Source organism: Hemiscyllium ocellatum, chromosome 19, assembly GCF_020745735.1.
Source record: "Hemiscyllium ocellatum isolate sHemOce1 chromosome 19, sHemOce1.pat.X.cur, whole genome shotgun sequence".
Classification (NCBI taxonomy): domain Eukaryota; kingdom Metazoa; phylum Chordata; class Chondrichthyes; order Orectolobiformes; family Hemiscylliidae; genus Hemiscyllium; species Hemiscyllium ocellatum.
This window is the reverse complement of record NC_083419.1, coordinates 27,353,192-27,377,896: the sequence shown is the minus strand read 5'-3', so window position 1 is coordinate 27,377,896 and position 24,705 is coordinate 27,353,192. Positions and strand designations below refer to the sequence as shown.

The window sequence follows — 24,705 nt, the reverse complement described above, 5'->3', positions numbered from 1 at the left end:
TTATGTAACACAAGCTGTTTTATCTCGAGAGTGTGGTGCTAGAAAAGCACAGCAGGTCCAGCAGCATCCAAGGAGCAGGAAAATCGACATTTCTGGCAAAAGCCCTTCATCAGGAATTCCTGATGAAGAGCTTTTGCCCAAAACGCGACTTTCCTGCTCCTTGGATGCTACCTGACCTGCTGTGCTTTTCCAGCACCACGCTCTCTCGACTCTAATCTCCAGCATCTGCAGTCCTCGCTTTCATCAAGCTGTTTTGTTGTCTAAATGAAATGAAATTGTACCCATTGCAAAAAGAAAATTAGTTTTTCCCCAAGTGTGAAGAATTATCATGATGATAAAAAGGTTCACACTTCTGAATGGGAAAAACAGGACCTAGGGATTGATGCTTATGTTGGATTGCAAAATTATTAATATTGTGCCTTGGACCTTTTCTTAATAAGCAGTTTAATGACACATTAGAGATTAGACTTGCACATTAGCAGTGATTCTCATTCCTATGTCCTGTGATTTAGGAGTGAGTGAAATGTAAGCCTGCAACATTACTTTTGGATTCAACTGGTACACTGATGCTCCTCTTGCTGATATTCATTGTGAGACTGTTTGTTTGTTTTAACAGATCTTGCTATAGCAGGGCATTGGTGAGACCACTATGTGCAGTTTTGGCCTCTGTACTTATGTGAGGCATACTTGATTTAGGAGCAGGTCCACTATGATGATGCTAGAGATGAAGAGATTATAAGGAATGCTTGAACAAATTGGGCCTATAGTAGTTGGAGTTTAGAAGAATGAGAGGTGATCTTATTGAAACACAGATTAAGGCTGTTCAACAAGATAGATGCTGAGATAATGTTTCCCCTCAGGGAAATCTAGAACTAGAGTGCACAGCTTAAAAATAAGATCCCCATTTACGACTCCAATGAGGAATGTCAGTCTTTTGAATTCCCTTCCACTGAGAGCATAAGAAAGCTGATCTTGCAATCCCATGCAAGAACTTTTCAAAAATAAGCAGTAATTAATCCTTTCCCAACCATGAGTTATATTCAGGGGGCCTAATACTTGTTTGCGCTGATGCTGTGTATATGCTCAGAGCACCTAACTCAATGTGACATTGGACATATTTAAATATTATGTTGAGCTAGGATGGTTAACCTGAAGAATGGTGCAATTCTCACATCCCCTTTTCCAGCTCAGTCATAATTAAATTGCAGCCACAAGGATAGAATGGGCTTCTAAGTTTAACTCGTTATGGTTTTAACTGGTTTAATGGAATTTTTTGCTTGAGATAGCAGCTTGAAATCCTGTGTGTTACTGCTGTTCAACAGATTTGTGTCTTGCACAAAGTATAGGACATGAGTTCATTAATAGAAAGTAACAGGTGACGAGGATTGTTACCAGCATTCAAGCGTCACGCACACTCCAAGTTCTGTCTCTCTTGCTTCCTGAAGTGCATGTGACAGATGGTGTTTTTGTCCTTGTGTCTGGCAGGTGTGGAATGCTGCAGGTTGGAGACAGAATTCTGACAATCAATGGAATCCTCACTGAAGAAAGCACCCTGGAGGAAACCAACCAGCTCCTTCGGGACTGTGCTGGCAACAGCAAAGTCACCCTCGAAATAGAGTTTGACGTCGCAGGTAAATCTGAAAAGCAGATATCATTTGCTTTTACGCATTGTGTGAATTATTTGGGAGACGGGGCTCTCCTCCTGTAAAACAAAAAGTATGAAAGGGATTAGTTTTCAGTTTGCATAAAGGAATTGTTATTGGACCCCGTATAAAAGGAAAGTTTTTTTATCTGAAATGATTTTGATTTTTAAGTTTGTTTATTCCATGCCTACATTACTGATGATGTATGCTGTATTATGACAGGAAATCAGCAAAACATGAAAAATATTATTCATCAGAGAAATTCTGTTTCTGCTGTCATCAAATTGAGAAATGCAACTTACTATGCTCTCACTTAGTAGCAGACTTTTAAGAATATGACTTTGAACACTTGGTTTTCTGTCCAACTTGATACATGTCGCAGAATCATAGAACACTGCAGCACTGAAATAGCCCATTCTGCACCAGTTATTTTTCATCAGTATCTTAACAGCATCAAAATGTTCCTCGGGAGCTGACACCTTCTGAGTGATTTTTGTTGAGGAATCTCAAACAGGAAATTTGTATGTCATCTTAACAGGTAATGCACACGAAAGGCAAAATAAGGATCTAAAGTATTCTACAACTTTTGAAATAACTTGTGCTGAATAACAATAGTATACCCAATAGCGTTAAATAAACAAGAGATGTAATTCACAGTGAGCACACTTCAGAGGGTTAAGATCAATTCCGTGAAAATTGATTGTGGATTTCTTTACTTTAAAAAATGCTGTCAATGTACAGACATTTTGTGTTTCATATAGTGTACCTCTGCAGCAACTTTAAGAAAAGATATTGATCCAGTTACTTTAATTTTGTCCATTTGAAGTAGTGGTTAGATGAATATATTGTAGTTTAGAATGGATTGCTCCTCATAGCTAAAATTTGAATTTGTCTATCATTCGGAGTGGATATCCCAAAAACATTTCTCAGAAGGCTATAAGAAAACAGGGATGGAGCCAGAAAGGGAAATTTAAAAAATGATTGACTAAAGATTTGGTAAGTGTTGGAGAGAGATGTCAAACAGCAGTCTCAAGAAGTCCAGTCGATCTTTATTCAAGCTGTTTAACCACACATGCAGGAAAGGCCAGAGACTGCTAGGAATCTGGCTTTCATGTGGGGCACAATCACCCTCTTAATAATAGCTCAGATCAGAAGATAAAACAATGACTGTGATTTCACCAGTGGGATACAGCTTTTTTTATATGTTTTGCATTACAATAATTACATGCAACATTTTTATTGTTCCTTCCCTCATAATCTATACATCCTATCCTGTGAAACACCTGCTCAATGATCGACAGCCCTATGTTCCCCATGACCTCATGATGTTTACTGGATATCATATCATCAGACCTTAGAATATTACAATGTATCCCATTAATTAGACATTTCCCAGACTTGCTCATCTCCTAAGGATTGCTCAAATTCTGCTATTCATTATATTTGTTGCTATCCCTATCATATGTTCTTGCACATATTGTGTTAGTCACTGCCCTAATCAAGGGATACAAAAGGAGGTTGGTTCTTACTATTTGCTGTGAGATTCATAATAATAGTTCTAATACAAAGTTAGTTATATGTGGAGTTTTATTATTGCATTGTTTGTTAGCATTCTTTAGCTAATGTGTTGTGAGCAGTGTATTTCTCCCCATGTTCTACCTGCCAAATCACTTAACAAATGTTTAGATTTGGTGATAAAGTTCACAATCCTCACTACTGGACAAACAAAAGGATGTTAATTTTCCCTGACTGTTATGAAGTTTGGACTATCAATTCCAGTAAAGCTATATATGGTTGCACCTAATGTTAGGATTCTTTGATTAATAAGCCTTATCACTTGTCTCTGTTGTTGTGGGGTCATTGTTTTCTTTTTAATTAATGCTTGCTACAAACTTCAGGTTGTCTGTTCTCACACATCTCTTATCAAACTATTTCCCACAGGCATTTGCAGCTGTTGTCTTTACAGAACTCCCCGCATATTAATTTGTAAGATTCTTTGTTCAAAGTGCACCCTCTTATTTTGGGATTACTCCTTCTCAAATCTACCGTGTGCTAACTTGTGACCTCGCTTTAGTGCTGAATCAGGCAAGCTAATTCTGGTACTGCAGATGTATTTATGCCAATGGGTGACCAATAGTGCCACTTCTGACCAGGGGATGCCCCAACAGTTAGAGTGTTTTTTAAACATAGATAAGTATGGGGCAATTGTTTCTGAGACTAAGATTGAACAGCTGAAGGTGGTACCCTGTGGTGCGATTAAAAAGGGAAGACAACCAAAGACCTAGAATAAAGCAAAATAACAAAATACCCTTGAAGTGTTGTAAGGTTTGAGCAACTTGCAGAGAGATGTGCTACAGCCAATTCTTGGAGCACTTAGAAGGACACGTGAATTTTGAGTTTGCGGCAGATTTAGCTTAACCAGATTTGGGACATGACCAGTGAGAAGCTGTGAGTTTATGGAAGGAGGAGGATAGGAGACCCAAGAAGAACAGCATTGGAATGGTGAATTGAGGAAGCAGTACAAGTATGGAGAGAACTATCCTTGTGGTCAAGGTCATTTCAGAGGGCGCCATCAATGGATGCTGGTGACAGATAGGAAACTGGCTTTAAAATACCGCTCAGTGTATCAAAAAGAAAGGCAAAGTTGAAAGTGATCATCCTGAAAGGTGGCAAATATGTCTTGTACACCTTTTATGAAACACGACAAATGTGTGGTTTTGATTGTTTCCACTTCAGAGGTCAGATTATTTTCAAACAATTTTCAAATTTATCTGCACAGAGCTTATTGAACTTCCACATTTCCCTTGTACAGAATCAGTTGTACCAAGCAGTGGCACATTTCATGTGAAGCTACCAAAGAGGAGTGGTGTGGAGCTTGGCATCACCATCAGCTGTGAGTACTTGTGTGAACAATTATATTGAACAAGAACTCTCTACAGATAATGCCATGCATTACCGTTTATGCTGTACAGTTCTAAACATTCAAATTCTTCCTTAGCCACTTATGAGGCTAGCAATCCTGATTATGTACACTTTTATAAAATGATCTTCACAGCCAAACAGTATTTTTGAGCATGTGACTTATCACAGATAAAGTTGATTTCCTGCAAGTTTGGCTATCAGAATGCTACATCTAGATTCAGTGACTCTGGGTTTAGGACTCCCTTTCATGAGTCCATATTGGAAGCATTTACAGACATTGGTTGAAATTGGCAAAAGCTGAGCTTTGATGTCTGTGTTATTGAAGAACTTGTCCATATTTACTGGGGATTGAACTCTTGTGCAATACTTGCAACAGAATTGTCAATTAAATTTTCAAAAACATTTTCCAACTTTGCCACGTAGGGTACTGAAAAAATTGACCTCCACTGTCTAAGTCACTTAGAGAGGATGCAATCTTCCAGAAAATGCATGCGCTTTGAGCAAAAGGTTCAAAACATACTTAGAGAGCTAACATTGGAAAGTGCCTTCGAAAAAGGCTGTGTTGCTTTCTTAAAGAACAATAATGGACTTCTTCCTCTTTTCATTTTCTGTTCATGTTGGTTGTGTTGATGTCTTCTGATTTTAATTTCTTTGTGATGGTACACTAGTTTTTCATTATTACTGCTACACAAATAGAGTAATTGAAACTAGCATTGTTGTAGAATGCTCTGTTAACTTTCATGTAGCTGCACATAGATTAGCTTTCACAAGAGGAAAGGACATTCTAATTCAATGTTAACTTCAAAGCTGATGAATGTATATATACCTATAAAACATAATTCCAGAAAAGACTTGGATTTGTTACCATTTTATTTAAATGAATCCATTATAACATTGTTTTTCAAATACCAGTGGTTTTTCAGTATAGAACACAATTTGCTGAAATAAAAGACGTACTTTTTAGACTAGATTAGATTACTTACCATGTGGAAACAGGCTCTTTGGCCCAACGAGTCCACACCGACCTGCCGAAGCGTAACCTACCCAGACCCATTCCCCTACACCTAACACTACGGGCAATTTAGCAAGGCCAATTCACCTAACCTGCACATCTTTGGACTGTGGGAGGAAACCGGAGCACCCGGAGGAAACCCACGCAGACACGGGGAGAATGTGCAAACTCCACACACAGGTGGGAATTGAACCTGGGTCTCTGGTGCTGTGAGGCAGTAGTGCTAACCACTGTGCCACCTTACCACCCATATTTTTTTTTTAAACTCGCACACTTGGAAACCTTTTGTCGTGCACTTTTCAGGATAGATGCAGAAAAACATTTTTTTAAGTGGAACAATAATTTGTGCTGCATCAGAAGCAGGGTGTTGATGGGTTGGAAAGTGGACTGTCATGAGTATACCACTGAAGAGTTATCCCACATCTTTAAATTCGAAAGCCTAGTCAACTCTGATTGGATGAGATGTGCCATAGGAAATCCTCCAACGTTTTATTGAATTGAGAAGACATAATGATAAAGCATTCATTTCACCTGCAGAGGGCCTTTTTGATTTGATTTGAATTTGTTATTGTCACATGTACTGAAATACAGTGAAAAATATTGTATTGCATGCTAACCAGGCAAATCACACCTAACCTAAGTACATCAGGCTAATAGAACAATGCAGAACATACAATATCCAAGAGGTCCTTTCATAAACCTAATAACAGTAGGGGAAAATAAACTGTTTTTCAATTTGTTGCTACATGTTTTCAAACCTTTGTATCTTCTGCCCGACAGAAGAGAGTGGAAGAGTGAATAACTGGGGTGGGAGGGATCTTTGATTATGTTGGCTGTTTTCAAAAGACAGCAGGAAGTGTAGACTGTGTCAATGGAAGGAACGCTGGTTTTCATGATGAATTGGGCTGCACTCCCAACTCTCAATAATTTCTTGCGGTCTTGAGCAAAGCAGTTGCCAAATCAAGCTGTGTGCTTCCGGATAGGATGCTTTCTTTGGTGCGTCCATAAAAATTGGTAAGGGTCATTATGGATATGTCACATTTCCTTAGTCTTCTTAACCGTAGCATCAACATGGATGGACCAGGATAAATTGTTGGTGATACTTACTCCTAGGAACTTGAAGCTCTCGATTACCTCCACCTTAGCACCATTGATACTGACAGGAGCGTGCCTTGTGCTCTGCTCCCTGAAGTGAATGCCAGCTCTTTTGTTTTCCTGACATTGAGAGAGAGCTTGTTACCACTAAGTGCTCTATCTCCTTTCTGTTCACACTCTTATCGTCATTTGAGACCTGCCCCACTACACCGGTGTCATTAGCAATTTTGCAAATGGAGTTAGAGCCAAATTTAGCCACACAAGTGTATAAGGAGTATAATAGAGAATGGAGTACACAGCCTTGCGGGGCACCGGTATTGAGCAAGGTATTGTCATCTTCCTTGCTGATTGCAGTCTGTGGGTCAGGAAAGCAAGGATCCAGTTGCAGAGTAGGGAGCATCATCCTAGGTCCTGGAATTTGGAGATGAGTTTTATTGAAGGCAGAGCTAAAGTCAATAAGCAGGAGTCTGACGTAAGTGTCCTTGTTATCCACGTGTTTAAGGGATGAATGTAGGGCCATAAAGATTTTTGTGAATACTTCCTTAAGCTGATCCATATAGGATCTGAGCACATGGCCAGGGACTCCAACTGGGCCAGTTGTCTTGCATGAGTTCACCCTCCAGAAAACTGATTTGACGTCTGTGATGGTGTCTGTGGATACAGGTCCACCCGAGGCTGTCGAGGTGGTGGCATCATTTCACTGAGCTTCTGCTCAAAATGAGCATAGAATACATTGAGCTCATTGGGGAGGAATACATCATTGTCAGCAATTCTAATTGACTTTGCTTTGTGGCCCATTATATCATGTAAGCCTCGCCACTGTCAACGTGTGTTCATGAGATTAGTCTGGGGCTCTAGTTTTTATCAGGAAATGTCCGTTGTTGGACTTGACCCTAATATATAAATATGTTGCTTCTAGCAAACATAAATAAACGACTGCAAATTCAGCTGATGATCTTAAATTAAATGCTGGTGTAATTTTGGCACACTTGGAATTGTTCACTAAGTACTGGCCAATCACAGAATTGCATTAATAATAGCTTTGGTGTAATTATTACATGGACCCTGTTTCTCTAGCAGTATGAATTCTGATTCCTTTGAAATCTGGTATTCTTGCATCTGTTCAGGTAAATACAGATAACATGTTTCAGGATCATTCTTATTTTGGCAAAATGAACCACCTGTTCAAAACCAGACATATTTCTGTAAAATCTTCCATTCCTATGCATCTTATAAATGTTCGAAATGATATTTCTAACTGTTGCCAACAGTATCACAATACTGAGAGGAGATTCCCTTCCATAAAATTAGCTAAACTAGATTTTACTGTCGTACCCTTAATACCTCTTCTGAACAGCTTCTAATGCAACTAATTAAGGAGACTGTATATTTACACAGTATCCAAGATGTGCTCTTATTAATACCTTGGATGACTGAAGCAAATTATCCCTATTTTTTATATTCCACTCCACTTAAAGTAATCACAGTTATATTTTCCTTCCTAGTTGTTGTACCTGCATGCTAGCTTTTAAGTAATGCATGACCCAGGACAAACAAATTGCCCTGTACCTCAAAATTCTGCAATCTTTCTCTATTTAAATAAAATACTGCTTTTCCAACTTCTCTGATAGTTAAATTTTGACTATTTCTATCAAATCTCCTCAACCTTCTCCAAGGAGAACAACCCCAGCTTCTCCAACCCATGCAAGTTCAGTTTCTCATCTCTGGAACCATTGATGTAAATCTTTTCTGCACATTTTAAATTCCTGCCTAAAACATTGTACCTAAAACTTCATGCAATTGTCCAATTAAGGCTGAATCAATGTTGTGTGCAAGTCTGTAATAATGTCCTTGCAATAAATTTGTCAAACCATATTTTCCTGTGTCTAAAATTCTACTTTTGGAATATGGCCAATAATATTGAGAGGTGATCCAAGAATGTTATTCTTTTATGAACTATGGTAGCATTAAATGTATAAGTGTCTGAGCCTAAAGAAGGGAAATAGGAGAGCTTTGGCTCATTCTAAAACTAGAACCAAGCAAAAACTAAGAAAATGATTTGAAGCAGATACCAGAATTTTGAAATGCGGATGAATGTAACTAGTATGTTACATGCATGACCACTGAGGAATGGACTATTGTGAGAATTTCACATTAATTCTTATTATACCATTGAGCCCACTTGAATCAATGGTTAACTAACCTGACGTTTTTCTCTCTGGGGGATATCCAATTAAATTTCTTGAAATAATTTTCCTGAAATGATGACACAAATTAAATGGAGTCAGTGAAATTTTTAGAGCTGGACAACATGCGTTCAGAATTAATTTATTGAACCAAACAGCAGCTCAAATTGAACTACTTGATTAAGTTTGCTAATCTGCAGAATAATTTAGCTTTCCATTTTATATTCTATTCTGAGGTTCACGTTCCCATGGTATGAAGTATACTTCATATTAAAAATGAAAATGTAATCCTTGTCTTGGTGCATTATTAAACAATGCAATGCAATGCATTGATGAAAATCCAAGTCAACAGTTGGACCACAAGTGACTATTGTCAGTTTCTTCGATCAGATGAGGGAAAGTAAGACAGGGTTTGTTGAACACTGTAATGTGCTTTGCTGTCTATGCTCCCATGTAAACAATGACCATCAGCAAGAGTCAACAAATTCAAGATGATAAAATGAGAAATTTGAGGCAAGAAGGACAAAACAAACAGAAATTTGTATCTAAATGTATTTGTCAAGCAACATTCAAATCAGGCAAAGATTTGTTCAGGCTCTGTCCTAATTATTGTATTCAAACTGACTGGATTAATGTGTCAATTAAACAGATTCGGGTAATCACTGTGAAGATGATATCCATGCAGTAAATCTCAAATGTCATATGAAAATAAATATTTGGTCACTGATAAGCTACTGATGTTTTCAGTACTTGACTGGAAACCAACAGTTCTAAATCTTACTCTTTCTATATTTAGGCAAGCTCTGGGTGCTGTTTTCTCTTATCTTTATAATGAATTGTTTTCTTATTTCTCAAATATTGAAAGCAAACAACCAATTATTAATGTTCCTAGTACATGAATGATTTCCTGAAAAAGAGAGAATGCAACCCAGCCTGTTAGTAGTTACTTTGGCAGCACGATGGCTCAGTGGTTAGCAATGTTGTCTCTCAGTGGCAGGGACCTCGGTTCAATTCCAGCCCCTGGTGACTGTCTGTCTATGTGGAGTTTGTACATTCTGTTTTCCTCTGGGTGTTCTGGTTTCCTCCCACACGGCCCACAGATGTGCAGGTTAGATGGATTGTCCACGCTAAATTGCCCATAATGTGCAGGCTCGGTGGATTAGGCATGGGGATGCAGGTTATAGGGTAGGGGTTTGGGTCTGGCTGGGATGCTCTTCAGAGGGTCAGTGTGAATCTGGCCTGCTTCCATGCTGTACGGATTCTACCATTTTACTTAAGATTAATATGTGCTACTTTGAAGATGGTTAACGTGCAAGAGCTGTAGAAATTGTTAAAAAAAACTGCTTTAAATTATAGAATGAAAACAAATGTCAGTTATGGATGGATATTAACCAAACTATTTAATTTTGAGATCAATAACAGAAAATTGTTATCTTAAAGCAACTGAAACATATGAAACAGTTATTAAAACATGTATTATGGCACAGTGTGACAGTATTCCCAATTGGTTAATCATGAACAAAAAACTGAAAGAGCTGTGGATACTGGCAATCAGCAACAAAAATAAAAACAGAAATTGCTGGGGAAACTCAGGTCTGGCAGCATCTGTGGAGAGAAATCAGAGATAACAGTTCAGGCCCAGCAACCCTTCTTCAGAACATATGATATTTTATTGCTTGGGCCTAGGCCTACCCTCCTCATTGGGTGTGATCAGAAAGATCTGAGTGTACTCATCCATACAATCATGATTTAGTGAGAACTTCCACTTCCACATGGTCGATATCCTAAGAAAATTTACAGCATGTTGAATGCAGCGTAACGCTGTTTTAGCAGCATACCAATGTTATAATTATGGCTAAGCGCCCTCATGGAAAAGCTCATTTTATCATTTATTTTTACTCAGAGTAGCTGATCCAGTTAAAATCAGTGGTAATAACATCATAACTTGGTAGAACTTTGCATTCAGTTTATGTGAGAGAAGCTTGGGTCAGAAACAACTATCATAAAGTGAGTATTTAAAAAGGATGGAAGCAGAGTCAGCTGGAGTGGACTGGAAAAATACTTTAGCAGCAAAGACAGTTGAGAGAATAATGGGGATCCAGGAAATGGTAGAGCATTTGAATAAATACTTCGCTTCAGTCTTCACGGTAGAAGACACTAATAGCATTCCATAAATATAAAATAATCAAGAGATAAAGGGTGGAGAGGAAATTAATGTTGCTCTGGTCCTACCAGACCTTAGGGCTATCCTCTCATTAGAGAGAGAGAGAGAGAGACAACTGATGGTGGTTTAACCTTGGAATCACCATGACTCCAGGCAAGGGGAATGGTTGAGAAGGAGAGTCTTTCACGGTAACCTCTGCCAGTGTGGAAATTGAATTCAGTGTGTCACTCTGCATTGCGAACCAAATGTTTCAGTAGCTTCTCTCTCAATATGATCATAATTTTATTTCGCAATCTGAAAATTTAAATTATAAGCCAAGGATTTTAAGTTTTTAATTGTCTGGCTTCCCAAGTGTGCGAATGGTTTGATTTGATTGGTTGCCTGCTTATTTGTTGACCTCTCTACTGCTACATCCCCTTTGAGGGGATACTAGATTTAAACTACAGTCTGTAAAGGGGAAATTCCCCTCTCAGGGATTTTAGAGCCTTTCTGGGCAGCTTTCTTCAAGGTCAATGGCAAACTCATTCTCATTGTTACTGCCTGCCAAAGTCGAGGTACATATCTCCAACCTACCATTGGAAAAGAACTATGTTGAAGTTGTGTTATGGCTCAGGGATGCCTGTCTGGTTCCCTAACCTCCTTTTCATGTGGTTTTAGCACTAATTATCATAATGTAGCTCAGCAAAACTCATTCAGTAGTGCAATTCATGGCTCATTAATTAAGCAGTTTGATTTTCAATGACTCACTTTGTTAATAACTTGCCAATAACAAATTAATGTACCTTGTGGAGAGCACCTGCTTTGCACAAGCCAATATACGCCAAGTATCTTACTCTGGAGTGAATTTGAAAAGGCATCAACTTTAGGCTGCACAGGCAGAATTCCTTCAGGTCATCACTTGTAGTGAAATCATGAATTCACTTTTTAACCATCTTTAAGATGTTATTATAATTAAAGCAAAGCTGATCGTCCCTCTGATGCTCCTTTTCCATTAGCGTTGGAAAGAATTTGAAACTGGGGATAGTTAATTATTAATAGTGTTTTATATTGCTTTCATGTTAGCTGATAATTTTCATCTTGAGTAATAAGGGTATCACTCATCTCTGTAGTTAAACAACACAAATGATCAGCAAAGTCTACCTCCAGTTAGAGATAACGTTCATTAATCAGGTAATGCTGGTAGCTAAAGTGGATTCCAAAACTTTTAGACTTCCTCCCTCTGACTAAGGATCTTGAAATGGCGAGGAAGATGTGCTTCAGAGAGACCATTGTGCCAAACATCATCTTAATGTTACAAACTTTCTTTCTGACTTTGTTGTATTTTTAGTCAACCTGTTCAGGTATGCCATGAACCACCTCTGGAGCATGTGGGACTTTAATATGGATTTCCTGGTCCACAGCTAGGGAAACTACAGCTGTACTACAACAGCCCTTCCTTGCTCCTGCTTATGTCATTTCCCACAGCCAGTTCCTGTCCCTCATCACTCCTGTCAGTAATCTATACTGATTCCTGTTGGCCACAATGCTTCACATTTGAAGTTCTCATTCTCCATCCCTTCCTCATTGTAACTGAAACACATCTTCTTGCCATTTCACGAACCTTAGTCACAGGGAGGAAGTCAGCCACGAGAGTGTTGGAATCAAAAACATTTCAAACCATCTGAAAGGGCTAAAGAAGTATTAAAATTTCATTCTTGGAGGCTAGTTTTCATTTTTTCTATGTCAGAGTCTGTAATCTGAATAAACAATTCAACCAGGCATGATCTAGTCTTAAAGAATTGAAGGAACATTCATGTCTAACGACAAAGCTTCATCCTTCATCCAGACACCCACCATCCTCTGATTTTTAAAAAAATGTTTTTCTTCTTGTGCCCTCTAATCCTTCTCCCACTAAATTATCATGAAGAGTTAAACAAATTCCCTGGAATTTAGTGGTTTAAGGAATGATTTTTATCAAAGTTTTCACATTATTGAGGGGAACCGATCAGGTGGATTAGAGACAAAGTATTTCCACCTGGTTGGGAAGTCTAAGGTTAGGAAATCTGGTCTAAAACAGAGCTAGACATTTCAAGATTTAAGTTAGGAAATACTCTGACATGCAGAAGTGCAATAGAAGTTTGGAACTTCCTGCAGAAATGGAAGCTGATGCTCAATCAATTATTCATTTTAAATTGGAGATTGGTAAATTTTAGTTAACCAAAGCTGCTTTGGGTTAGGATGCACAGACAAGTATATCGAGTTGCACCACATATTGGCCATGATCTCATTACATAACAAAACAGGCTTTGACAGCTGAATGTTTTACTTTCTGTTCCTATGTCTTGTTTCACATCAATCATAAACTTTCTTGCACTTATTGTTCTTGAATCATATCGGTGCTGTGAAATTTTCCTGACAGTATGAAACATAGTCTACTCTACTGCAGTAATGTAATTCTACATTCTTGGGTACAAATAGCTTACAAGTTGAATTACATTTACATTGGTACAAGTCAGCCCTACTATGAATTACTACTAGTTTACTTCATTTTTAGAGAAGTGCATCTTATCATCTTTACAGGTGTGCTGGTATCATGTTTACTTTATTGGGCTAGTAAGTGTGATGATACTGCTCCTTTAACAAGATTGTGTTGTCCTTGTGTTTTTTTTTCCCAGGAGATCATAAAAACACAAGTTCTGAAAAATCTGGAGTTGAAGGGTTTTCGGGCCAATTTAATTATAGCTAACAAATACTGCCTCAGGCAAAAGGCTTTCAAGTTTTAAAACAAGCACTTGTACTTGTTTTAAAGAGGAATGGCCAGTTCTCCCAGCTCAGCTTTACTATGGTTTAGTTTGGTCTGGCCTGTCACTGAAAGCAGTCAGGCAGTTGTAAAGGCTGCTGAATCCCAAGCAGCAGGTCCCGGCTGATCCTCCTCACTCCCTGATATCTCTCCTTTTAGACCCTGTGTTTGATTTCACCTTTGTGCCAAGGGTTTATGGGGATTGTTGCGAGTATTTGGAACAACATCTTTAAGCTGGGATGATCTGTTGGATTTCGGATAAATTAAGTTCTTCAGTATTCTGTTCTCTTCTGTTTGTGTTTCATTCGGTAAACTTGTAAATAAATTCTGCTTTGTTTAAAACTAATTGGTTTGACCAGCAGCTCCTGGAATATCTGCATTACACCTGTTTTAAACAACTAGCAAAGCTAGGGTCTGGGTTATTTTCTTGAATTGTTTGAGGGGCTCTGGCCTGATCCATAACATAAGCCATAGATCTGAGTTGAAATCTCATTATGGCAGCTGTAGAATTTAAGGGCAAAGAATCAAATGAGTCTAGCAGAGAAAAAACTTAAATTATTATAAATACCTATCTGGTTCATTAATACCCTTTTAGGGATGCAAATCTATCATCCTTGACCACTCTGAGCAATAAATGACTTCCTTTCCATGATGCTGTGGTTGACTCTTAGCCACTACCTTGCTTAGCACAATAAAACCACTCTGCTGTTTTCATGAAGGTAACACACCATCACCACCTTGAAGGCAATTAGGAACAGACAGTAAATTGCCAGTAGTATGCATGTCCCTTGAATGGATTTTAAACAGTGTTATAATTTGTGCATATTACATGCAGGGATTGCATTGGCAACACAGAAGTCCCCTAAGCCAGCTAGTATAAGCCTGAATCATTACTGCTGACGCCTGCTATATATTTCCCTGGTTTGGCTTCCTAATTACCCACTGACAGATTTGAAGTTGAAATGACATTTGAAAGTCCTGAGTTTCTTTAAAATATTGAAGTTCAGAGGTTTCTCACCTTCTTGTTGCAATTTTATTTGTCTGCATTGAATTCACAAGAGAGTTAAATTCCCACAGCTCAGTAGTTGGCCCTTTTAAAATTAAGTTCTGATTATAATTTTTTAAATAAAGTAAAATACTGATGAATTTCACATCACCAGCACATTAATGTGATTCATTTGGACTGATCGGCATATTTAAAATGGCTGGTGTTTTCCATAAATATTGTGTGTTTCAATTTACATGTTGCTGCGCAGATAAAGCACACATGCTGTTATAGTTCATATATTAATGATACTGAATCACAGATGAAAGCTAATGTAGCATTTATGAAACCTGACTTGGAATAACATCTGACAGAAACCATTAAGGCATAAATATTAAGCATGTGTGTCAGTTCTAGATTGTTAACAAATTTTATAATATTAGATCTCGAACACATGTAAAGGAAAAAGATTGGTTTTGAAATGGTTAGATGATTGGATTTAATTGAAATCTGAGATTCTGAAATCTGGAAATGTGAACCTTTGTACAATGTATAAATGTCACCTTAAACCCTGAGATAACAGACCGGAATTTATTTTTGGTATAAATAAAATCTCGGCTACAATCAAACGTGGCTAGGAGGCACAACTAACATCTGGACTGACTTTAAGGTTGCTCAGCATTGTTGCATTGAAGCCAATAAGCTATTTTTGCTTGCTGTGATTGATGTGTGATTGATGGTTAAATAGTCAGTATGTCAAAATCTCAACTCTGACCTAGCCCACATGGTGTGTACATGGTGCATGAGTAGCTTTTGGTAAACTGTGCTCCCCATATTTAACCTGCCAGGACTCCAGCAGCACACAGCCGCCCACCTGCTTTGGCAGTCTGAGATCTAATGAAACTGGAAAAGTCATGAGTTGATAATGGCATTGGTATCACTTATTAATTATCACTCCTAGGATTGAAAAGTCTGCACATTTGCCTAAACCTAGCATCAAAAACTGGGAGCAACCGTCTTTGGGTCAGCAGAGTGAAGAGATGCAGCAGATTTTGAAAAATCCAATCTCATCCCTGGTCTCTGACTTGCGCCTGAATCTCCTGTCATGTATCAAATGTTATTGTTGATGTAGGGGTTTCATAATTGCAAATAGAAGCAGATACCCAAAGGTTCTACTGGCTGTTCCAAATGATCATCCTGCAGCTGATTCAGTCCTATCCACTACTGCTGTATTGGGATAGTTCCATCACAGAAGCTGAATGTTTCTTTCATGACATGACAGAACAGGATAAGCTACTAATTTGGATGTGATTCGAGGTAGAAAAATATACTGAGAGAAGAGCGGACATCCAAAGATTAAAAAGTTGTGAAATGTACTTGTGGAGGAGGGTGGAGCAGGTCACTTGGAGAAAACATGAACAAAGAAAACACACTCAAGTTGCTGACCGAGAAAAGGTGATTCTTGTATATCATCAACAAATCAAGGCTGGGGTTGATCAGGGTCAAGGCATTAGAACCTGCAGAAGGAGTTGATTATTGATTATTAGAGGGACGCAGATGAAGAGAAAGAGATTGCTGATTTGAGACAGGTCAGGATTGAAGGCTCCTATGAGAAACTAATGAGGGAAGCATGAGACTTGGAAAAGTGGAGAAATGTGCAGAAAGCCTGCTATCCAGCAGGTCACTGCACCACGATTTATGACTGGTATACCTTTGCCATTTTACTTCAGCATTCAAGCCTATAATCTTACCCTAGCTCTCTTCAAATAAGCCTTTTTTGTCTGAGCTGACATTCAGATCTTTGGCATAATGTCAACAGCAGTTACCATCTCTGCAGTTGATCCTCAAGTCTACTGAATGTGAATGTTTGTGGTGGAGGGTTAGGATAGCAGTGGATGTTCTTTTCTGTACCGAGGTATCCTTTCACTTGACGAATAATTACACGGTGCTCAATCATCTTGCAGAGTTAACAATCTCTCCATACTTGCATTGCTCTGGAATTTTGCTGTGTAAACCTCTGATATGTTCTCCCCTGAGCTTCTGTAGGTGTTTAACTGTCTCCTTGAACTATCAACTAGCATTCAATCGATAAATCAATTCTGTAGGTCAGCACTCAGTAGTGTGTAGAATTCACTGCTGCAGCTGCAGGATTGACAAACAGAGGGTATTGCCCAAGAAACACTCAGCAATTGAAATATTTTCCAATCACCCTGTACACAAGCGTCATTACATACCTCTGGACCAGGTGGGACTTGAACTTGGGCCTCATAGCTCAGAGATAGAGACACCACTATTACACCACAAGAGCCCTACAGTCAACAATTGGGAGCTAATTCCTAAATAGTGCACAGCTGATCATTTCTAGGTTATGCTATAACCCTGGAGTTCACTTGTGTCTATGTATAACGTTCTGGCCAATTTGTTTAATAGAATTCTGAGTTTTTGCTGAGTGACCACATTTCTGATTTGTTAGGTAATGGACAGTAATTCCATTCGTTATGCACAAAAGAGCATCACACTTATTTGTGGTGTTGTTAATGCAGGTTTATCAATTAATATTTGAATTTAATTCAAATAAATTTTTGTTTGATAAGCAATATTGATGTCCATTTTGTAAAGGTGACCTATTCCTTGCATGTGAACAAAAAATTGAGTGCTTTTATGTCAGATGCATAATAGAATCTTAAGTAAACTTCTGCGATTCAGGGTTTTTGAAACTAACTATGGAAAACTGAATGCACATAAACCGTTTCCTTTGAGTGATTTGTCAGAAACTGCTACTCTGTACGGGAATGATATGTGTGCATAGAGAAATATTTCCATCTAAACAACTCATCGTCTCTTTTTTTTTGCTCTGATTAAGTGAATTTTATTTAAAATGGAAGCTTTTTATTTTAATAAAAGATTTCTCATTTTCTGGGATGTGGATATTACTGTCCAGGCCAGCATATGTTGCCAACTAATTGCCCTTCAATTGAGTGGCCTGCTGGGCCATGTCAAATAGAGGGCAGTTAAAAATCAATTATTCTGTAGGTGGCCTGCAATCATGTAGGATAGATACATCCTTATCAGATTGGTGAACCAGACCTGTTTTCATGACAATTATTGAGATTCGTTTTTATGTTCCAGTTTTGTTAATTGAGCTTAAATTCCACCAGCTGCCATGGTGGGAATTGAATGCCTGTCCCCAGGTGCCTATGAATCACTAGTCCAGTGATATATTACCACTAGACCACCATCTCCCATAGTACTTTCATTGCAAAGGTCATGAGAACATAAGAAATAGGAGCAGGCATAGGCTATCTGGCCCATTGTGCCTGCTATGCCATTCAATAAGATCATGGCTGATCTTTTTGTGGGCCCAGCTCCATGAGACACTTCACTGGAGTATTATTCATTTTGCCTGCACTCCACTACTTCATCTCTCCATTTCTGGTGATACTGACTCATGCTGAGATATAATTCTCCAGTAACTGATCATTTTATACTATCTAAGTCAGTTGTCTGTTTTTAGTGTGAGCTTAACCAGTGAGTACTGCAATGCAATTCAGTTGTGTTCATTGTAGCCAAATCCTATCTTTGCCCAAATTGTATGCACGTGCACTTTCCGTGAATATTACTGAATATTGATTAAAAGAAGAGACTTTCTAGCTTCCTTCAACTTCTCCTCCTCCTGACATACAAGGAGCACTAATCCTGGCTGAATTTGCCCCATGCCAAACAGATTGGGAATCTGGTTTACACTAATGCGAGTGAGCAACAATGAGTTAATAAAGTAATGAAACTGTTTGGGAGCCAGATTTGTTTCACAACACCTGAAAAGCCTCAACAATAAATTACACTGGCCGGGTATGATGTATCATTTTGGTTCTCAATCTAAGTATCTTTTTGTAATATTTCCATTGGCTGACGTCAAATTAAATAGCCTTTTAATTATTTAATTTTGAGAAAACTTATAGACTGCAGTAGTCTTTCTTGAGTTTGATCAGCCTTCTTTGGGCAAGACTGGGCAAAAAATGTTAAATTATTTTGACAATCCTTTCATTCTCTTTCATTTAATTCTTCCTCCATCACTGTGAAAGCACAGCACACTCTAGTGTTCAGTTACCCATGTGCACATGTCTGAAGGTTTTGTTTTAAAACTGAACAGTAACTATTAGTGAACAAACAAAACTTTTTTGTTTTGGAAAACTGTTGCATAACTTAAAAATCCATTTCTATCCTCACAGCACCTGCCAGCAGAAAACCAGGAGATCCACTCATTATTTCAGACATTAAGAAAGGAAGTGTTGCACACAGGTGAGCTTTGTTACTTTGCAAGTACTTTAAAATAAAATGGGTCATCAAATGCATTGAGTTACCTATTCGTAAAAGGACCAAATGCAAAATAAGATGTATGTGAATGAGATTAATGAGAAGTCCTTTACAGTTGTGCCACAGCTTGGATGAAGTTCATTTACATTTTGACCAAACATAGGAACAACAAATTACCTTGCAGTTAAAGAGTTTTCAGTTTTCCCACAATCTGTTAATATCTATATTGTGAGCATGATTTCAGTAACAATTTATTATAAGCTCTTCCTATCATCTGTCCATTCTTTCTATGGGGAAAAAGTGAGGTTATGCACTTTGGCAGGATGAATAGAGGAGCCGTGTATTATTTAAATGAAGGGAAACTGCAGAAATCCATAGCATGGAGGTATTTAGGAGTCCTCGTATAAATTACAAGAAGCTAGTTTCAAATTCTGTAGGCAAATGGGAAGGCAAGTGGAATGTTGGCCTTAATTTTTATAAGATCATAAGAATAAGCTTGGAAGTAAGGCCATTCGGCCCATCGAGTCCACTCTGCCATTCAATCGTGGCTGATGGGCATTTCAACGCCACTTACCTGCACTCTCCCCATATCCCTTAATTCCTTGCGAGATTAAGAATTTATCAATCTCTGCCTTGAAGACATTTAATCTCCCAGCCTCCACTGTGCTCCATGGCAGTGAATTCCACAGGCCCACCATTCTCTGGCTGAAGAAATGTCTCCTCACTTCCGTTCTAAAGTGACCCCCACTAATTCTAAGGCTGTACTCACGAGTCCTAGCATCCCCGCCTCTCAGAAATAATTTCCCAGTGTCCACCCTTTCTAAGCCAAGCATTATCTTGTAAGTTTCTATTAGATCTCCCCTCAACCTTCTAAACTCTAATGAATACAATCCCAGGATCCTCAGCCGTTCATCGTATGTTAAGCCTACCATTCCAGGGATCATCCATGTGAATCTCTGCTTGACACGCTCCAGTGCCAGTATGTCTTTCCTGAGGTGTGGAGCCCAAAACTGGACACAGTGTTCTAAATGGGGCCTAACCAGAGTTTTATGAAGTCTCAGTAGCACATTGCTGCTTTTACATTCCAACCCTCTTGAGATAAATGACAACATTAAATTTGCTTTCTTAATCATGGACTCAACCTGCAAGTGAACTTTTAGAGACTTCTGTCCTAGCACTCGCAGATCCATTTGTACTTTGGCTTTATGAATTTTCTCACCTTTTAGAAAATAGTCTGTCCCTGTGCTTTTTTTTTCCAAAGTGCAAGACCTCACATTTGCTCACGTTGAATTTCATCAGCCATTTCTTGAACTACTCTCCTAAACTGTCTAAATCTTTCTGCAGCCTCCCCACCTCCTCAGAACTACCTGCATGTCCACCTAACTTCATACCATCGGTGAACTTCACCCAATCTCTTCATCCAGATCATTTATATATAAAGAGAACAGCTGGGCCCCAACACTGAACCCTGTGGGACACCACTTGTCACCAGCTGCCATTCCAACACTCTGCCTTCTATCAGACAGCCAATCCTCAATCCATGCCAGTAGTTCACCTCGAATGCCATGGGCCCTCACCTTACTCAGCAGCCTCCCGTGAGGCACCTTATCAAAGGCCTTTTGGAAGTCTAGGTAGATGACATCCTCTGGGTATCCCTGGCCCACCCTACGTGTTACCTCTTCAAAGAATTCAAACAGGTTTGTCAGGCATGACCTCCCTTTACTAAATCCATGCTGACTTGTTCTAATCCGACCAAGAATTTAGAAACATCCTTAACAATGGATTGTAGAATTTTACCTACAACCGAGGTTAGGCTAATCGGCCTATAATTTTCCATCTTTTGTCTTGATCCTTTCTTGAACAAGGGGATTACAACAGTGATTTTCCAATCATCTGGGACTTTCCCTGACTCCAGTGATTTTTGAAAGCTTACAACCAGTGCCTCCACTATTTCTTCAGTCACCTCTCTCAGAACTCTAGGATGTAGCCCATCCCAGCCAGGAGATTTATCAGTTTTTAGACCTTTTTAGCTTATCAAGTACTTTCCTCTCTGGAATGGCCACCGTACTCAACTCTGTCCCTTGACTTGTTGGGATATTACTCACATCTTCCATTTGTGAAGACTGACACAAAGTATTTATTGAGTTTTTCAGCTATTTCTTTATCTCCCACCACACGTCTTCCTGCATCAGTTTGGAGCAACCCAATCTCTACTTTTGTCTCTCATTTGTTTCTTATGTATTGAAAGAAACTTTTACCATCATTTCTAAAATTACTGGCTAGCTTACCTTCATACTTGATCCTCGCCTTCCTTATTTCTTTCTTTGTTATCCTCTGTTTGCTTTTATAGTCTTCCCAATCTTCTGATTTCCCAGTGCTCCTGGCCACTTTATAGGTGCTCTCTTTTTCTGTGATACATTTTCCTTAGTTCCTTCATCAGCCATGGTTGTCTAATTCAAACCGTGGGCAATCTTTCTTTTCTTTGGGATGTACCTTTGTACTGTGTCCTCAGTTACATCCAGAAACTCCTGCCATTGTTGCCCCACTGTCTTCCCCACTCGGCTCTGCTTCCAGTCAAGTTTCAGCAGTTCACCATTACATCTGATTTTGCTTTCTTTCTTTCAAACTGCAAACTGAACTCTACTGTATTATGATCGCTGCCTCCTAAGTGTTCCCTGACTTTAATATCTTTTATCAAGTTTGGCTCGCTACATAGCACTAAGTCCAGAATAGCCTGCTCCCTTGTGGGCTCCATCACAAGCAGTTCCAAAAAGCCAGCCTGTAAGCATTCTATGAATTCCCTTTCTTTGGATCCACTGGCAACATAATTCACCCAGTCCATTTGCATATTGAAGTCCCCCATGATCACCGTGACCTGACTTTTCTGACATGCCCTATCTATTTCCTGATACATCTTGCGCCCCTGGTCCTGACCACTGTTGGGAGGTCTGTACATATCTTCCATTATGGTTTTTTGCCTTTATGGTTCCTCAACTCCACCCACACAGACTCCACATCATCTGACCCTATATCTTTTAATGCCATAGATTTAAAAGGGAATGGAGTATAAAAACATGTAAAAGTGAGGACTGCATCTGCTGGAGATGTTTCGGGCATAAGCCCTTCAACAGGAATCAAAAACCTTGATGAAGGGCTTTTGCCCGAAACACCGATTCTCCTGCTCCTTGGATGCCACCTAACCTGCTGTGATTTTCCAGCACCACACTCTTAACACTAAAACTATACACGGCAGTAGTCAGATCACAGCTGGAACACTGTGGTTAGTGTTGAGCCTTTCTCTAGGGAGTCCAGAGAAGGTATCACTATGTTGGAATGTTGGGCAGACAATTGGCAGGTGGAGTTTAATTTGAACAACTGTGAACTGATGAACTTTGGGAGATAAAAGGCAAAAAGAAAGTACATGGTTCATGGCAGAACCCTTCGGAGTATTGATATATAGAGGGATCCCTGATAGCTCCCTGAAAATGGCAACACAAATGAATAAGGTGGTAAAGAAGGCAAATGGTATTCTTGCCTTCATTGGTCTGGGTACTGAGTGTAAAAGTTGGCAAGTCATGCTGCAGCTCCATAAGACTTCAGTTAGGCAACGTTTCGAGCATTGAATACAATCTGGTCCCCAAACTATCGTAAGAATGCAGAGGCTTTGGAAAGGTTGCAATTAAGGTTTACCACCTTGTCGTCTGGATTGGAGTGTATTGGCTGCAAGGAGAGGTGTTACAAACTTGGAATATTTTCACTACAGGATTGGAGGCTGAGAAACGACCTGACAGAAGTGCATAGAATTGAGAAGTGTGGATAGGGTGGATATTCGGACTTATTTTCCCAGGGTGGAAATGTCTAACTGAGCTGAAAATGTGTTGCTGGAAAAGCGCAGCAGGTCAGGCAGCATCCAAGGAACAGGAAATTCGACATTTCGGGCATAAGCCCTTCATCAGGCTTATGCCCGAAACGTCGAATTTCCTGTTCCTTGGATGCTGTCTGACCTGCTGCGCTTTTCCAGCAACACATTTTCAGCTCTGATCTCCAACATCTGCAGACCTCATTTTCTCCTGGAAATGTCTAACACCAGGGGCACGGGTTTAAGGTGAAAGGAAGAATGTTTTAAGGGAGGGTCTGCAAAGCAAGTTTTTTTTAACACAGAATAGTAGATCCTTGGAACATGCTGCCGGGGAGGTGGTTGAGCAGATGTATTAGCATATTTGAGGCATTTAGACAGACATACAAACAGGAAAGGGATAGAGTAATATAGATCACATGCATGCACATGAGAATAGTTTGGAATGGCATCATGGTTGGAACAGACTTGATGGGCCAAAGGGCCTGTTCCTGTGTTGTACTGTTCTGTGTTCGATGTTCTAGTTTGATCCCCAGCACAGAGGGATTTACTTACATGGAAAGGTTGCATAGTTTGGGCCTATCCTCAACAAATTTAGAAGAATGAGAGACAACTTCATTGAAGCATATATGATTCTTAGGGGACTTGAAAGAGAAGCTATGGAAAGGCTGTTTTCCCATGAGGACAGGCTAGGACTAGGGAGCATAGCCTCAGAGTAAGGGGTCACCCATCTGAGAGAGACAGGAGGAGGAATTTATTATTTCAGAGTGCAGTAAATTTGTGGAATTTTTAATCACAGAGGATTGTTGAGGTTGGATTTTTATGTCTACTCAGATTTTCGTGAGTACAACTTCAAAGTTTACAGCTAATGTCAAATTGGCAAGTATGATTGTTACAGAGATGGACATTAGCAACATTAAATAAACAAGATCTTTTCCCTGGGGGGTGAGAGTCCAGGGCGGCACGGTGGCACAGTGGTTAGCACTGCTGCCTCACAGCGCCAGGGACCTGGGTTCAATTCCCGACTCGGGTGACTGACTGTGTGGAGTTTGCACGTTCTCCCCGTGTCTGCGTGGGTTTCCTCCGGGTGCTCCGGTTTCCTCCCACAGTCCAAAGATGTGCGGGTCAGGTGAATTGGCCATGCTAAATTGTCCGTAGTGTCAGGTAAGGGGTATATGTAGGGGTATGGGTGGGTTGTCGCTTCGGCGGGTCGGTGTGGACTTGTTGGGCTGAAGGGTCTGTTTCCACACTGTAAGTAATCTAATCTAAAAAAAAACTAGAGGGCATTGGTTTAGGGTGAGAGTGGAACTAAGGGGCAACTTTTCATGTAGAGGGTGGTGCATGTATGGACTGAGATGAGGAAGTGGTGGAAGCTGGTGCAATTACGACAGATTTAAAAGGATGGGTATATGAACAGGAAAGGTTGAGAGAGGTATGGACCAAGTTCTGGCAAATGGGACTAGATTAATTTAGTTAAAAATCTCACAACACCAGTTTATAGTCTCAACAGGTTTGAACTAGCTTTCAGAGCGCTTCATCAGGTGATTGTGGAGAATAAGATTGGAAGACACAGAATTTCTAGCAAAAGTTTACAGTGTGATATGACTGAAATTATATATTGAAAAAGACCTGAATTGTTCAAGTCTCTCATCTTTTAGCTGACCATGTCGGTTTTAGTTCTTTCATATATAAATCGCAAAACCTTTTTAAAAAGTTAAACTCTCAAGTGAACATTAACAATTGGTGTCA

The 24,705-nt window shown here is 39.4% G+C and overlaps 1 protein-coding gene across 5 annotated transcripts in view; it reads left to right on the top strand.

The window, feature by feature from the left end:
- The window catches only part of grip1 (glutamate receptor interacting protein 1), a 465,375-nt gene that overhangs the window by 397,867 nt on the left and 42,803 nt on the right, over positions 1-24,705 (top strand). For all 5 annotated transcript variants that reach the window (XM_060839771.1, XM_060839770.1, XM_060839775.1 and 2 more), the window contains 3 exons: positions 1,486-1,631; positions 4,456-4,536; positions 19,016-19,085. In XM_060839771.1, coding sequence (XP_060695754.1) covers positions 1,486-1,631; positions 4,456-4,536; positions 19,016-19,085 — 297 coding nt within the window. The remainder of the gene's footprint in view (positions 1-1,485; positions 1,632-4,455; positions 4,537-19,015; positions 19,086-24,705) is intronic.